Source organism: Bufo bufo, chromosome 6 (genome assembly GCF_905171765.1).
Source record: "Bufo bufo chromosome 6, aBufBuf1.1, whole genome shotgun sequence".
NCBI classification, from domain to species: domain Eukaryota; kingdom Metazoa; phylum Chordata; class Amphibia; order Anura; family Bufonidae; genus Bufo; species Bufo bufo.
Genome location: NC_053394.1, coordinates 317331276 through 317348737, shown reverse-complemented (window position 1 = coordinate 317348737; position 17462 = coordinate 317331276). Strand labels below are relative to the sequence as shown.

The following is a 17462-nucleotide window of genomic DNA, read 5'->3' as shown; positions in this document are numbered from 1 at the left end:
ACGTCCGTTGTTTCTTTCCTGGTCTGTTCCGTTTTTTGCGGAACAGATCTGGACCAGATCTGGACCCATTCATTTTCAATGGGTCCTGAAAAAAAAAAATAAAATAAAAAAATCGGACAGCTCAATGTCTGATTTTTTTTCAGGACCGATTGAAAATGAATGGGTCCAGATCTGGTCCAGATCTGTTCCGCAAAAAATGGAACAGATCAGGAAAGAAACAACGGACGTGTGAATGGACCCTAATTTGTACAATAGGCTCGGTTCACATCTGCGTTATGGCCATAGAACCTACAGGAAAATTTCCCGGTGTGCCAATGCTTCGGAGGGGGGCTCGATCCCTCCTTATGGCCGCCATTCAGGCACATAGCGATCTGATGCGGTCAGCATTAAAGAGGTTGTACGGGCTTTTTAATATTGATGACCCATTGATGATGCTGGAGAAAGAGAGAAGGGAGACGGCACGTGAGCTCTGTGCGCACCGTCTCCCCGTACAGCTGATCAGTGGGGGTGCTAGGCGTCGGACCCCCGCCGATACTGAGGATAGGTCATCAATATTTAAAAAAAGCCTGGACAGCCCCTTTACTTAAAGCTAGGAGCATCTGGTAATCATGCACCTGGCTGCAGCAGTCCACTTTCTTTGGATCTGCTGGGGCAGTGTTCTGTACTGCACTACAGTAATTCTGGCCACGTCGCCTTCTGTCAGTTTGGACCCAACTACAATACGGGGCCATTTTTTTCCAAGGCCACTTTAAGTCCCCAGTCCGCCCGAGTACTGTTTATTTAACAACCCACTGTTTTCACCACTATCGTCCACCTAATGGGGTCCATTAGGTGTCTGCCATAGGACAGAATCTGCTAGGGGGTCTTCATCACAGATGTGTACAGTGCCCAGAGACACGTTTTTTGCAGGCTGAATTGAACAGATTCTGTACGAAAAAGCCGCCAGGCGGCCACACAGAGGAGTCCTGCCGTGGTTTTCAATGGGAGGAGGCGGTTTATGAATGACTGTGCAGCCCCCCACTGAAAACAATAGGAGCCGATTTACGTGCGTGCTGCAGGGCTGCTTTTTGGCAAAGAACCTGCGCCAAATTTGGCCCGCAAGCAGACTCCACGTTGATTGGCCATAAGACTATAGGTTTATACTGCACAGTCACAGAAGATCAGACATTTTACTAAATCCCTGGGTCACTGAGAAATAAAAAAATAAAAACTTTTAAAAAAAAAAATTAAAAAAAGCTAGAAGCCTCTAATCTCGAGTGACCAATTACTGACTACATGCACTTTTTTGGGGGAAAACATCACAGCTCCCTCTGCCGGCCTCCATGTATATGACAATTAAAAAAAAGGAAACTAACATCTATACATCAGCACTTTGTAATTATAGGATTTTCATTAAAAAAATCAAATCAATTTGTGGCGCTAAAAGATCAAATGGAAAAAGTGACATATCCGACGCATACTGCATAGCCGCAAAAGAACATATCCCCCAGACACGGGCAATGGAGCCTGACTAAATCCAGACAGAAGCAACTGAAATCAATGGTAACATGACAGGCCAGTTCCATCTCTGCTAGAATCATCAGTCTCACAATTGTCAGCTGTAAAAGGCCAAAGCCTGCCGCAATGGTAATGCGATGGCTGGGGTCAGAACGGAGACCTAAATGAAAACTGATCACGACCTATCAGAAATGGGGGCGCACTGCTCACGGGTTCAGGGCCGGGATGTTACAGTGGTGCACGGGGCTTTGGCAGATGAATATTTTTTTATTTTTTTTTACTTGTGTCACCTATAAGAACAACACGGGCAAAAAATACATTGCAAAACCAAAATAAACTACTACAACATATCATTTTGGGAAGCCGAGGGGTCTATATAAACGTAGATGAGCGTTAGCGATCATCTGGCAGTGTAATACTGCCGCCGATTGCACGATGAACGAGCAAACGTTTGTTCTTTGTGCAATCCAGACCTGCCGGCAGCAGATCGTGCCGACTAATTCCGATCTGCCACCAGCAAACCACCGTACAGCATAGGGACGAGCAGTGACATAGCGATCGCTCCTCTACAAGTTGCTGAGGAGATCACTGCATGTAATAGCAGCGGTCTAATCCGCTAGCGAGCAGGCGGTTGCCGGGAGGGAACGCTTCCTCCCGACAATGGTCTGTGTGATCGGAGTGGGTAATACAGCGTTTTGAATGCTGTACCTACCATCATCGAGAGTCCCAGAGTTCAGACGCCCACTGATCGAATACCCTAAAAACACTCCTAAAATACACAGTCAGTGCTCTAGTTCAGGGATGCCCAAATTGTGGCCCTCCAGCTGTTGCAAAACTACAACTCCCAGCATGCTCAGACAGCTTACAGCTATCAGCCTACAGCAGGGCATGGTGGGAGTTGTACTTTTACAACAGCTGGAGGGCCGCAGGTTGGGCATCCCTGCTCTAGTCCAAAAGAACCCATTAAAAAGGCTATGTACAACTTCGGGGGCAATTTTTATTTATTTTTTTGAATTCATATTACTTATCTTTTTTTTCAATTGACCTTTATTAAAAATATTCAGCGGCTCTGTCCCAAAGGGTTAACCGTTTGTCTAGGTGTGTGAATTATACTGTCACTCTGGGCCGGTCATCTAATAAACCTCATCTCTAATTTACTAAAAAGGTCATAAACACTTGTTTAAAGCCTGTATTACACTAGGGTTGGGCGATATACCGGTATCACGATATACTGCGGTATTAAAAAAACTGTGATATGGCGATATCGCTGTTTCCTAATTACCGCAGTATTTTGTGACGTCATAGCTTCAAAAACTGCGTCCACGGCCGCCCGCCCCGGCATCATTACACACCGATTGCCTCCCGCAGCGGCCGACCAGGCTCCTCCTTGCTTGCTCCCATGGTGCAATCTCCGCCCACCGACGTCTAACATCGGAATCAGATGACGCCCAGGCTGAGCAGCGCAGTAGCAGCGAGCGTGTGGCGGGAAAGTCAGTCAGAAGTTGAACTTTATCACATAAAGTGAAAGGAGCATTTTTAGGACGAATGGTATGTTTTTTTTAGTGACATGTATATTAAGAAATGTTCAGTGGGGGGCAATGATTTAATGTAACCCTATTTAATGAAGTGGGAATACCCCTTTAAGCCACATTCTTATCAGTAAGATAAGCAGTGCTATAATGAGTGTTTAGGAGGGAAGACTGGAACAAAGTAAATACAGATTCTGCTACTAGAGAATCTCAAAGAACAAAATGAAAAAATGACAGAAGCCAGGGCTTCAATTAACAATGGCCACAGCTGCCCCAGAACCGAGCAGACGCGCCGACAAGGAAGCGGCGCTCAGAGGAGGAAACTCCGCCCCCTCCTCTCACATGCGTTCCCGAAGACGTTGCACGCTGGCCCTGGAAGAGCCCCCAGGTGCCAATTCACATTTAAAGGGCTCTCATTGCCGCCCATAGTACAGGGCGGCCATATGGGGACTATAACATGTGGGGAGGAGAGGGTACTGGAGGGGGGGGCGGGGCACTATGGGCAGTCTCCAAACTTTATACTCACCATCTTCAGCCCCCCTGTCTCCAACCGGATCACCACCTTCGGTGTGCGGCTCCTTGGTGAGGGACGCTACACCGGAAACAGAGGGGACTTGCGGTGGGCGGCCATGGTGATGTGAATGCTGGCGGGAGACAGAGGTTTTTACAGGAGCCTCTGGTCCTCCTTTTCTTCCGGAGCACGGGAAGGAGCAGGGGGTTTGGGTGATTCCCTGGTCTCCCGTCTCCTGGGTGGGAGTGCAGGCAGTTTTACTGACTGCCTGAGGTTTCCCGCTAAAGACGGAAAGAAGAAAAAAAAAAAAAAAAAAAAAAAAAAAAAATCAGCAGGTCTGCCTCCTACAAACACCAAGCTAAAACTTTAGCTTAGTCCCTGTAGGAAGAGTATAGCTGAAGGGAGGAGCTCACACTTTTGCGCTTAGTGTCCACATCAGCAACAGCTATACCCATGGTCAAGCCTGTGTCCCCCAATGAGACGGATGAGAACTAGTGGTGATTGCTCTGGAAACACTTTCCTGTCAGTGATTTGTGTTGTTGGACATTGCCTTTAAATTTATGACTAAAGTATTACTATGTTGTTCTACAATACGGGTCCCTCGCTGAAGACAATCACGCAGTCAATAAAGTCCACATACAGTCATGTGAAAAAATTAGGACACCCTTTGAAAGCATGTGGTTTTTTGTAACATTTTTAATAAATGGTTATTTCATCTCCGTTTCAACAATACAGAGAGATTAAAGTAATCCAACTAAACAAAGAAAACTGAAGAAAAGTCTTTTCAAGATCTTCTGTAAATGTCATTCTACAAAAATGCCTATTCTAACTGAGGAAAAAGATAGGACACCCTCACATGTATTCCCTCTTAAATTGGCTCAGATCTCACACAGGTATATCACACCAGGTGCACATAATTAGTAGATCGTTACTCTGCATGTTGAATGAGGCTTGCCCTATTTAAACCTCAGACATTTAGTTTGGTGTGCTCCTGACTGTTGAAGTGAGAGTGAGCACCATGGTGAGAGCAAAAGAGCTGTCAGAGGACTTCAGAAAAAAGATTGTAGCAGCCTATGAGTCTGGGAAGGGATTTAAAAAGATCTCAAAAGATTTTGAAATCAGCCATTCCACTGTCCGGAAGATAGTCTACAAGTGGAGGGCTTTCAAAACAACTGCCAACATGCCCAGGACTGGTCGCCCCAGCAAGTTCACCCCAAGAGCAGACCGCAAGATGCTAAAAGAGGTCTCCAAAAACCCTAAAGTGTCATCTCGAGAACTACAGCAGGCTCTGGCTACTGTTGATGTAGAAGTACATGCCTCTACAATCAGAAAGAGACTGTACAAGTTTAACTTGCATGGGAGGTGTGCAAGGAGGAAACCTTTGCTTTCCAAGAGAAACATCGAGGCCAGACTGACATTTGCCAGAGATAAAGTTGACAAAGACCAGGACTTCTGGAATAATGTTCTTTGGACAGATGAGTCCAAAATTGAATTATTTGGACACAACAGCAGAGGACATGTTTGGCGTAAACCAAACACAGCATTCCAAGAAAAGAACCTCATACCAACTGTGAAGCATGGAGGTGGAAGTGTCATGGTTTGGGGCTGCTTTGCTGCAGCAGGACCTGGTCAGCTCACCATCATAGAATCCACGATGAATTCTACTGTGTATCAGAAGGTGCTTGAAGAACATGTGAGACCATCAGTTAGAAAATTAAAGCTGAAGCGGAACTGGACCATGCAACATGACAATGACCCAAAACATACTAGTAAATCAACCAAAGATTGGCTGAAAAAGAAGAAATGGAGAGTCCTGGAATGGCCAAGTCAAAGTCCAGATTTGAATCCCATTGAGATGCTGTGGGGTGACTTGAAAAGGGCTGTACGTGCAAGAAACCCCTCAAACATCTCACAGCTGAAAAAGTTCTGCATTGAGGAGTGGGGTAAAATTTCCTCAGACCGATGTCGAAGACTGGTAGATGGCTACAAGAACCGTCTCACTGCAGTTATTTCAGCCAAAGGAGGTAACACTCGCTATTAGGGGCAAGGGTGTCCTATCTTTTTCCTCAGTTAGAATAGGCATTTTTGTAGAATGACATTTACAGAAGATCTTGAAAAGACTTTTCTTCAGTTTTCTTTGTTTAGTCGGATTACTTTAATCTCTCTGTATTGTTGAAACGGAGATGAAATAACCATTTATTAAAAATGTTACAAAAAACCACATGCTTTCAAAGGGCGTCCTAATTTTTTCACATGACTGTACATATAATGGGGGGTGGGGGAGGGGGGTTATCAATACGTCGCACAATTCATTTCCAGGGATCTCAAGTCTCCCGGAGGTCCAGGGAGTCTCCCGCTATTAGATCGCGGCTCCCTGACACCCGCATGTGAGACAATATATCCCGGAAAGGTTCACTGATAGCAGAGAGATAAGAGAAATGACAGGGCACAGAGTTTAGATTACAGGTTGAATTAACCCTATAGGGTCAAATTGGCTTCTCGAGGAGATCTATATGTTAAAGGCATCTCTTCTTCTGTCTCATTCAGTAGCTATATAACTATCGAGTGAGATGCATTTTTTTTAAAATACATTTACACATTTAACCCTCCATTTTAATTATATTATTTACCCCAGTGTTAAATTCACACCCCCTGGATGCTTTAATCATATACATAAATATGATAATTTGGGGCAGGGTAATGAGCCCAGTCCTCCACACCATAGAGCAAAGTGTGCAGATACTGCATATGTCTGGAAAATGTAATAAAAAGTTTGTGAAAGAAAAAAAAAGAAAACCTCCCTGAAATGAGGTTTTGCAGGTTGGGATGTCTGCATTTCATTAACAAACTAACACATTTATCCAAATGGATGTGCAGAATTTGGCACAACTCACCAGATGCATTCTACAGTTTGTTGGTGTAGTTTGCATGCTCTTATAGGATTTTTTTATACGACTTCTCATGGCCAAGGAGGTTTTTCTAAAAGTGTTGGAATCACAAGAATGGAAGTCTAAGGCCTCTTTCACACGAGCGAGTTGTCCGCGCGGGTGCAATGCGGGACGTGAACGCATAGCACCCGCACTGAATCCTGACCCATTCATTTCAATGGGTCTGTGTACATGAGCGTTGTTTGTCATGCATCACTTGTGTGTTCCGTAAAAAAATCGCAGCATGTTCGATATTCTGTGTTTTTCACGCAGCCCTGGCTCCATAGAAGTGAATGGGGCTGCATTAATAACGCATTGCATCCGGAAGCATTCCACCCGCGCGGAAAAAACTGAACGCAATCGCAGACATAACTGACTTATTTTGAGAGCAAAATCGCACTTTTTTAACTGAACGCATCCGGACCAAATCCGTATCGTTCGTGTGAAACAGGCCTAAGGCTGAAATCACACACGCAGTTTTTGACCCTCAACACTGCCACAAATACTGCATGTGATTCCAAGACTATCCTCTGGACAGGTCATCAGTCTCTGATCAGTGGGGGCCCAACAGCTGGGACCCCTGCCGATCAGCTGTTCAGGAAGGCACCAGCACTCGCAGTAGCGTCGCGGTCTTCTCTCAGCTTTCCCTAGGACAGTGATGTCACGTTCATCGGTCACGTGGCCTAGGCGCAGCACAGCCCCACTGAAGTCAATGGAGCTGAGCTGCTATAACAAGCACAGCCGCTATACAATGTACAGCTCTGCTTGGTGAGCTGAGAGAAGGCCACAGCACTACTGTGGGTGCGGTGCCTTCTCAAACAGCTGATCGGGGAGGTTCCTGGTGTAGAGATACAAAAAAAAAAATTATATATATATATATATATATATATATATATATATATATATATATATATAATCTTGCAATAATATATATATAATCTTGCAAAACCTCTTTAAAGCACAAGGACACAAAGCACTACTGTCTAACTCCTATGAGTTCATACTCACCAAATGGGACATTCCAAGTTCTTCTGCATGACGGACAGGACATTGTGAATGTCCTCAACATCCATGGTGGCGCAGGTCATTTTCTAGTCTGACCTAAAATAAGAGACCAACAATAAGTCAAAAGGATATTCAAACAGGTCAAGTAGGTAGCAACTAAAAACTTAGGGTACTGGAAGACAGCTGTGCAAGGACAAATTAAGGGGTTATTCAGCAATTCCTCTAGATAAGTCATTAATATCTGGTCAGCAGAGGTCCGACACCCAGGACTCCCTCTGATGATCTGTTAGAAGAGGCCGGTGCTTCGCGAGAGCCGTTGCCTTGTCCTAGGCCATGTGACGTCACAGTACATCAGTCGCATGTTCTATTTGCAGCGCAGCCCCATTGAAGTGAATGGGTCTGAGCTGCAATACCAAGCACAGCCACTGTACTATGTATGGCGCTGTGCTTGGAAAGCTGCCGGGAGCTGGCTGCGCTCACCAGAGCTTCGCTGAGTGCCTAAAACACATGATCGGTGGGAGTGCTGGTATTCACACCCCCACCGATATGATAATGATGACCTATCCTGAAAATAGGTGGTCATCATCATCCATTCCTGGATAACCCCTCTAAGGGGAATTTCACATGAATGAGTGTGGTCACAGAAAAACAGACATTTTCTGGATTGACTGACGCTCAACCACGACTGACCGAGGTTCTACTGTCCTGCACCCACAGCATCATTTGAGTATCTGACAGTAGGATGGTCGGGCTGGAACTCGCAGCATCATACATCACTATGGTGAAGATCGCATGGGTCAACCAAGCCGCGGTCGGTCCGAGAAAGGCAGCTGTCACATGAAATGTTCCCAGGTCATGGAGGTCCAGGCAGGACCCCGCCGATCAATAAAGCTCGACATACATGACAATACATTTACTGTTAATTATTACCGCTACGTCTATTGCCACTGTGAGTCAAGACTGGAACAGTGAAATAGAAAAAGCATAGAGGAACAACCTGGACCTATTCCATATTGGGTTAAACTCCTGGTTTTGGCTTACAAATACTGACCAAAATATGAAAGAGGCCTATGACCGAGTTCACACTTCAGTTATTTGATCAGTTATTTCCATCAGTTATGCCTTAGGGCCCTTGCCCATGACCGTATGCCCTCCGACACATACAGTCCGTGAGTGGGCCTTATGTCCTGGAGCGGCATTGGTCGTGCGCACATCTTAATAGATTACAATGATGCTGTGCACATCGGGCCGCCACAGGGTTATTGTCCCGCACTCATAAGATCATATGAGTGCGGGACAATGAGTGCGGGACAATAACCCTGTGGCGGCCCGATGTGCACAGCATCATTGTAATCTATTAAGATGTGCGCACGACCAATGCCGCTCCAGGACATATAGCCCACTCACGGACTGTATGTGTCGGAGGGCATACGGTCATGGGCAAGGGCCCCAAGGCATAACTGATGGAAATAACTGAAGTGTGAACTCAGCCTAAGGCCTCATGCACATGGCCGTTGCTTTGGTCCGCATCCAAGCCGCAGTTTTGGCGGCTCGCAGAGGTCGCAATAACGCCTGTACAATCGTCATAGACGCCTGGACAGGCAAGTTTACTCCCTAAAAAAAAAAAAAATGTCTGATGCGTATGAATACACACAATTTCACTGCCATTCATGAGCGCACATAACCCAACTCCTCCAACACGACGGGCCACAGCAAAAGCTGGCTGTTTTCCTACTTTGCTAACAAATTTTTCCTAAAAATGAATACGGTAAATCCTGCCTTAGGGTGCATTCACATCACCATTTAGCTTTCGTTCTTCTGATCGGTCAGAAGAAAAAAAAAAAAAACGGATCCTGTTGCATCAGTTGTCATCCGTTTGAACCATTTCCGTCTGAGAACCGTTTTTTAAGACGGAAACAAGTATTGCATGCAGGACTTTTTTGCCCGTCTAAAAAAACAGATCTCAGATGGAAATGGCTCAAAACAGTTGGCGACTGAAGCAACAGGATAGTTGTTTTTTTCCCCTCTCTTCTTCTGATGGATCAGAAGGACAAAAAGCTAATCAGTGATGTGAACTCAGCCTTGGGGGCTATTCACACAACCGTATCCGTTTTGTGGTCCACAAATCTCGGATCTGCAAAACATGAATGCAGTCCGTGCACATCCTGCACTTTTCGTGGGGCCCATTGTAAGGCCTCATGCACCGCAATATGCGGGCACCGGCCGTGTGCTCCCCCGCATAACGGATGCAGATCCACAATCCGGAGCTGCGGTGCAGAACGGAGGCACGGTACCCCACGTAAGCACTACGGCGTGCTTCTGTGGTGTTTCATTTCGTGCCTCTGCACCCAAAAAAAAAAAAAATAGAACATATTCTATTTTTTTGGGGTGCGTTCGGGTCGCCGCATGGACATTGCCCATGCATTGGGGACCGCAAATGGTATGAAAACCATGGCGGCATGGTGACCACAGCAGTGTCACATAATGTCACATTGACTGTTTCCTACACCTAAGGCCCTGTTCACATCTGTGTCAGACGCAGTCAGATCCCATCACACTTGACCAGGTAAATAGCCCTGGAAGCCATTAGACCATCCTATGGCAGAAACAGACAAGCACGGTGACTTCTGTCCATAGCGTGCGACTATGAGGCCTCATCCACGGTGTCAAGTGCTGCGCCATTTTCTCCAGTAAAATGCTAGGATCACTGACAGTAAGGGTACTTTCACACTAGCGTTAAAGTTTTCCGGTATTGAGTTCCGTCCTAGGGTCTCAATACCGGAAAAAAACATGAAAAGTTTTGTCCTAATGCATTCTGAATAGAGCAATCTGTTCAGGATGCATCAGGATGTCTACCGTTCTGTCCCTTTTGCGGTATTTGGCCGTAGAAAATACCGCAACATGCTGCAGTATTTTCTCCGGCCAAAATTCCAGAACACTTGCCGGCATTAATTTCCATTGAAATGTATTAATGCCGGATCCGGTACCAAGTGTTCAGGAAATGGCCGCATTGACGGATCCGGTTTTCCTGTCTGAGTATGTGCAGACCTTTAAAAAAAATGTGAAAAAAAATAAATCCCGGATCCGTTTTTCCGGATGACAGCGGAGAGACGGTTCCAGTATTTCAATACATTTGTCAGACGGATCCGGAAACAAATGATATGCGTTTGGATACGGATTTCCGGATCTGGCAACGGAACTGGCTGCCGGAATCTAACAACGCTAGTGTGAAACTAGCCTAACCTGAGAGACCATAAAGGTCCATTCACCGGTCCGTAGTGTATTGCGGATCCGCAATACACTGGGCCAGCACCCCAATAGAACTGCCTATTCTTGTCCACAAATGCGGACAATAATAGGACATGTTCTAGTTTTTTCGGGAGATGCGGACCAGAAGATCGGGGCTGAGCTCCGGAAACGTGGATGCGGACAGCACATTCATTCTCTACGGGGCCGGAAGAGGTGCTGTCCACATCTCTTCCGGCCCCATATTCGTTACGCAACGGATTCGGACCCATTCTACGGACGTGTGAATAGACCCTAATTATACTGATGTGGTCGCCGAGTGCCATTTGTGTCCATCATAAAATGGACACGGCGCCTCCATTATTTTCATTGTTCAGCACCTATCATGAAGAAGAACAGCAGAAACACCTAATGGAAATGCGAACAGCGCCGTACGGGGTTATCAGCAGAACATCCTGACAAAATGATAACCTTCCAGCAGCTGACAACCAATATGGCGGCACTTCCTGTCATTACAAAGATGGCCGCCAAACCTGGACTTCCATTCAAGGATTCCGATACAGGACCATCTTTTTATTTGAAGGTCCTTCCCCTCTTTCATATACACATATTGCCTGAAATGTCCTTTTTAATAAAGATTATTGCATGTTTTGATGTTTTTCCTTTTATTTCATATTTATACATGAAAACCCCCCTTTATATTGTTTCAAACAGACTGGACCTAATCAAGGAGATTTAAAAAAGGACCCTTAGGAGAGAAAAAACATGTGGTTTGTGTTAGGCGTCCATACTGGATGTAGAAACAAATGCATGCGTTTCCCATAGCAACCAATCAGGGTCCAGCTCTCATTTTCCAAAGCTACTTCGCGGAATGTGATCTACAACTTAATTGGCTGTTGCCACGGGCAACTACAGCACTGCTCAGGAAACGCCCACTTTCTAGTTCATTATGCCATACCAGTCGCCCACACCTTCCATGTCACAACAGCATAAAGGCGAAGATATTGTAACAAGGGCGACATCCACTGTGGCACTAGGGATTAGTGGCTTGTGCCACCCGCGACACTACAACTCCCAGCATGGCACCGATCATTCCAAATTCACGACACTTGAAGCCCCATTGCGCTCTTGTATATGTAGTTACGATCATGTGTCATGATCACCCGCCCGCACAGTCCATACACCCGCAGGCAGAAGCCCGCTTGTCTGCCCGGCTCTGGAGCACCCACCGAACGCCAAACATAAACATCAGAACCAGTACCTGCAGCGGATCCCGCTCTTCAACACTCCCGCGCTCCCTCCACTGACCACGCCTCCACATTACAAAACCCTCCCTCCTGGCTCTGGCAAATACACATTTCACCGTAGAGAACATGTTGGTGGGCGTGGTTTATAAGCCGCACCCTTATCCGCATCCAGTAGCGAATCCCTAGCTCTCATCTAACACACTCCAGAACCACGCCTCCATGCCCAAATATGTCGCGTTGCTGGCTGCGCAGTAGGTGGAGTCCGGTGTGTTATTTTATTGTCTGCTGCGGAAGACATTTTGTTGTAGTTTCAAACTAGTTTTTGCGCAGATGAGTTTCTACTGTTTGACGTTATTAGGATATTTTGAAGGAAATGTTACATGGCCGCAACAAGTTCTGAGTCTAGACTTAAGTGATTTGATCAATGATTTCCTGCATGGATTGTGAGCCAAGACCAGGTACCGGTACCTGTTCACACATCCGTATTTTTTTTACTGACCGTGGGTCAGTAATCATGTAGCTATGCACTACTTTGGGCTATGATGCGGACCAAACACACCCATGGAAGTCTGAAAATGATGGACACAACACAGATGGCATCCTTGTGGCACTGACCACTGAGAGGAGATGCTCTGGGCTGAGCAGCATCTGTGGACTATGGATGACACACAGAGGGTAAAAACGGATGCACGGACCAAACACGGATGCGTCAAGGACGCTTTTTTTCACAGACCTGAAAGTGACACGGAAATGTGGATGAGGCCTAAGGCTGAGTTCACATTACCGTTTATTATTCCGTTCTTCTGATCCGTCGGAAGGACAGAAAAAAAACAAAAACGAATCCTATATTTTAGGGCTGCAACGAGTACTCGACTAAATCGAGTAATTTGACACAAAAAAATCCTCAATGCAAATTTTTTGCATCGAGGATTCGTTTGTGTCACGTGACCACGGAGCGAGAGTGAATCGCTTGCTATTACTCCCGCTCCCTGGTCTCCCGCTGCGCTCGGAATACTCACCTTTCCAGCAGGGGGCATCCGGACACTCCACAGCACGTCCATGGTCCTGCCGTGACCTGACGCGCTGTGTGACGTCAGGCGCAGAGCAGCGCGGAACGTTGGAGTGTCGGCGGCGCACCTGCTGGAAAGGTAAGTTGGTACGACTAAGGCTGGGCGCCCGGAGTGCACAGCGTCATAGCAACCAATGACGGGGGGAGAGCTGCTGGCACAAGGGGTGAGAGCTGCTGGCACAAGGTGGAAGAGCTGATGGCACAAGGTGGAGGAGCTGATGGCACAAGGGGGGAGAGCTGATGGCACAAGGTGGAAGAGCTGATGGCACAAGGGGGGAGAGCTGATGGCACAAGGGGGGAGAGCTGCTGGCACAAGGGGGGAGAGCTGCTGGCACAAGGGGGAAGAGCTGATGGCACAAGGGGGGAGAGCTGCTGGCACAAGGTGGAAGAGCTGATTGCACAAGGGGGGAGAGCTGATGGCACAAGGGGGGAGAGCTGATGGCACAAGGTGGAAGAGCTGATGGCACAAGGTGGAAGAGCTGATGGCACAAGGGGGGAGAGCTGATGGCACAAGGTGGAAGAGCTGATGGCACAAGGGGGGAGAGCTGCTGGCACAAGGGGGGAGAGCTGCTGGCACAAGGTGGAAGAGCTGATGGCACAAGGGGGGAGAGCTGCTGGCACAAGGTGGAAGAGCTGATGGCACTGTGGTGGGGGAGAGCTGATGGCACTGGGGTGGGGGAGAGCTGATGGCACTGGGGTGGGGGAGAGCTGAAGGCACTGGGGGAGCGGAGCTGAAGGCACTGGGGGGAACTGATGCACTTGGGCTGATCGCACAGGGGGAATGAAGGGTGTTGGGGACTGATGGCAGGGGGTCTGATGAGTTTTTATAAAGGAAAACAGTCTATTAATTCATTTTTTCCTATTAGATTACTCAATTAATGGTAAAAAAATAATCAATAGAATACTCGATTCCTAAAATAATCGTTTACGGCAGCCCTACTTAAGCTTCCGTTATGTTAATTTATGCACATTAGGAATCCGTTTTACCCATTTCCTGCGTGCAGGACTTTTTCTGTCTAAAATAACAGATCCTAGATGGAAATGGCTAAAATGGATGCCAAATGTGCATAACTGATACCCAGGATTTGTTATTTTTTTCCAGGATCCGTTTTTTCTTTATTTTTCTGTTCTTCTGAGGGATCAGAAAAACGGAAAAATGAACAGTGATTTGAACTTTATTCACACATCAGCGTTTAAAGGGGTATTCCCATCTTAATGATCACTGTTAAATCTGTTAATGATTTAACAGTGATCATTTTTCTAAATATATTTAATTAACTAATTCCCACCCCTTAGAAGAAAATGCACATATACTTACCTGACTGTTGTCTTCCGTCTCCCCTGTTTACGGCCACCGCTCTTCTCCGGAATCGCGGTGGCCGCGCTTGCCCAGACGACTTCTTATTTTCTCCCGGCCGCCCGCGAGCAGTCCCGAAAGCGCACGCCAACACCGCACATGCGCTATGGTGATTTCTTCCTGGCCAGTATAGTATGCTTGCCAGGAAGAAGTCACCAGGGCGCATGCGCGGCGGCATGCGCGTTCAGTCCAGCGCGCAGCCCGGCCGGGAGAAAACTTCAATCAAGATTGAGCCCGCCCCCTGCCGAAACCAGGAAGTGGACAGCGCGCCGGGAGCAACCCTTTAAGTGATTTCCATCAGTGATTGTGAGCCAAAGTCAGGATTGCAGCCTCCACAGAGATAAGGTATAAGGGCTCATGCACACAACCATATGTATCTTGCGGTCCGCAAAATACGGATCCGCAAAAAAAAATGGATGACATCCATGTGACGTTCATCTTACATCCTTTTTTTTGTGGATCCATTATAACAATGCCTAGCCTTGTCCACAAAATGCACAATAATAGGATATGTTCTATTTTTATATACTTAAAGGGGTTTTGCCATCACATACAATGGGGGCATATCGCTAGGATATGCCCCGATTGTCTGATAGGTGTGGGTCCCGGAGTGGGGAAATTAATGGAGGGAGCACTGCACATGCGCAGCCGCCTTCCATTTATTTTAATGGGGCCGCCGAAAATAGCTGAGCGCTGGCTCGGCTATTTCCGTCTGCCCCATAGAAATGAATGGGAGCAGGGGCCGCGCGTGCGCAGTGCGCTTCGATTCACTTGTAGGGGTGCAGCATTTGGTGGTGGACAGACCCTGGGAAATCCGGGGTCCTCCAGCCACAGCTCTCCTTGCTCCGTTCACCTTGTAGGTGCGGGTCCCACCTCTTAGTAATGTGCCCTCATTGTATGTGATGGGACCTGTCACCGCTCCTGACATGTTTGTTTTAATAGCTTTATGCATTCCCCATGTAATAACAATTCTGGAGCATCTATTCTTATGGCTGTATGTTGTGCCATTCCTTTAGTATTTCTACTAGAAGTTATGAATGACTTTCTATCAGTCTTCAGTAAGGGCACAGAGGGGAGGTAACCAGTTGGGGGGTGTACCTGCACAGTCTGAAAATGGCAGCACTGATTGGATAGTCAGTCTGTGCAGGTACACACCCCCAACTGGTTACCTCCCCTCTGTGCCCTTACTGAAGACTGATAGAAAGTCATTCATAACTTCTAGTAGAAATACTAAAGGAATGGCACAACATACAGCCATAAGAATAGATGCTCCAGAATTGATATTACATGGGGAATGCATGAAGCTATTAAAACAGACATGTCAGGAGCGGTGACAGGTCCTTTTTAACAGACTTGCGGACATACGGATACGGAATGCACACAGAGTTATTTCTGTTTTTTGCGGCCCCATTGAAATGAATGGTTCTGCATACGGACCGCAAAAAACGGACACGGACAAAAAATAAGTTTGTGTCCATGAGCCATAAGGGCTCGTTCACACAAACGTGTGCTGCCCGTTGCCGTATTGCGGACCGCATTTGTGGATCCGCAATACACGGGCACCATTCTGTGTGCATTCCGCATCACGGATGTCGACCCATTCACTTCAATGGGTCCGCAAATCCGGAGTGCTTTCTGGGGTTCCATTCCGTGCCTCCGCACCGCAAAAAGATAGAACATGCTCTTTCTTTTTGCGGAACGGAGGGATCGCGGACCCATTCAAGTGAATGGGTCCACGATCCCCATGCGGCTGGGCCACGGTTGGTGCCCGTGCATTGCGGACACGTGTGAACAAGCCCTAAGGGAAAGATCTGCTCCGCTCCTGGTTTTGGCTCAAAATCACTGATGGAAATCACTGAGCGAACACTGACATAATTCTTTTCTTCACACACTTTAAAATTGCATCAAAAACTGATTGCATCCCCACAATCGCAGACAAAACTGATTAAACCTTCGTGCAAATCGACTGATCTGTATCGCTCGTGTGAATTAAGCCTACAGTATTTCTTAATCATAAATGCACAATTAAAGGGTTATCCAAGACCTATAATGCCCCCCATATGCCCAGGGCCCCTCACATAGATTGTACTTACCTCGCTCCCGGGCAGCCGTGTTGCTTCTGCACCCTGCATAGCCGCCTCTGCATCTCCCCGTCACGCGGATGAAACCATCCAGCCATGGGGGAGGCAGCCAATAGCAGGCCACGACAAGGACGAGCCTCCCTAGCATCGCGGGTGACGTTAGGGAGGCTCATTCGATGTTTTCATCCGTGCGATGGAGAGACACAGCTGTGGCCTGTGCGGGGATCAGAAGCAACGTGGGTGCCGTGGCGTAAGTAAGTACAACCTCTGTGATGGGCCCAGGCATATGGAGGGGGATTATAGATCTTGGATAACCCCTTTAAGGGGTGGATTTAGGCCTCATGCACAATACCGTAGTTTTGGTCTGCATTTTTGCAGATCACACGCGGACCCATTCATTTCTTTGGGTCGGTAAATAATTCGGACAGATGTCACCCGTGTGCTGTCCGCATCCGTGTGGCCACTCCACCAATTAAAGAACATGTCCTATTCTTGTCGGTTTGCGGACAAGACTCGGCAGTTCTATTCGGAATACGTGTCCGTATTTTGTGTGCAAGAATAGCGATTTCTAATGATGTGTGTGAAAAATTTGCGTAATTGGGGTTAAAATGTGTGAACACTCCCCAGTGAAAGAAACACTTGACGTGGCAGTTTTTTTTAAATTATTTTTATCTACGGCCTCTTTGAGGTAAACAGGAACCAGTCAGTAACCCGGAAAATCTGCGTGACAACCCGCAGCCTCCAGCCTCTGGACGTCACGTGACCCTGTGACGTCAGAGGGTCCTTACGGCGCATTTAGTCGCTACCCTTAGCACATCCGTACTGCGTGACAGGTTATTTTATAGGCCACGCCCCCTTGTTTACAGGAAGGAATACAGTGCTGACTCCATTGTATGGATAACCCCGCCCCTGCTCCTATCAGCTTCCAGTCCTAAGTGAGTGACAGCGGCGCTAGCCAATCGCTGCGGCGCTAGCCAATCGCTGCGGCGCTGG

At 47.1% G+C, this 17462-nt stretch overlaps 1 protein-coding gene across 1 annotated transcript in view; it reads right to left on the bottom strand.

Moving 5' to 3' along the window:
* BRCA1 (BRCA1 DNA repair associated) overlaps positions 1-12012 on the bottom strand; it is a 145880-nt gene extending 133868 nt beyond the window's left edge. Inside the window, exons 1-2 of the mRNA XM_040436854.1 lie at positions 11977-12012; positions 7473-7565 (exon numbers count right to left, since the gene is read on the bottom strand). Coding sequence (XP_040292788.1) covers positions 7473-7552 — 80 coding nt within the window. The 5' untranslated portion in view covers positions 7553-7565; positions 11977-12012. The remainder of the gene's footprint in view (positions 1-7472; positions 7566-11976) is intronic.
* Between the last annotated feature and the right edge of the window lie 5450 nt (positions 12013-17462).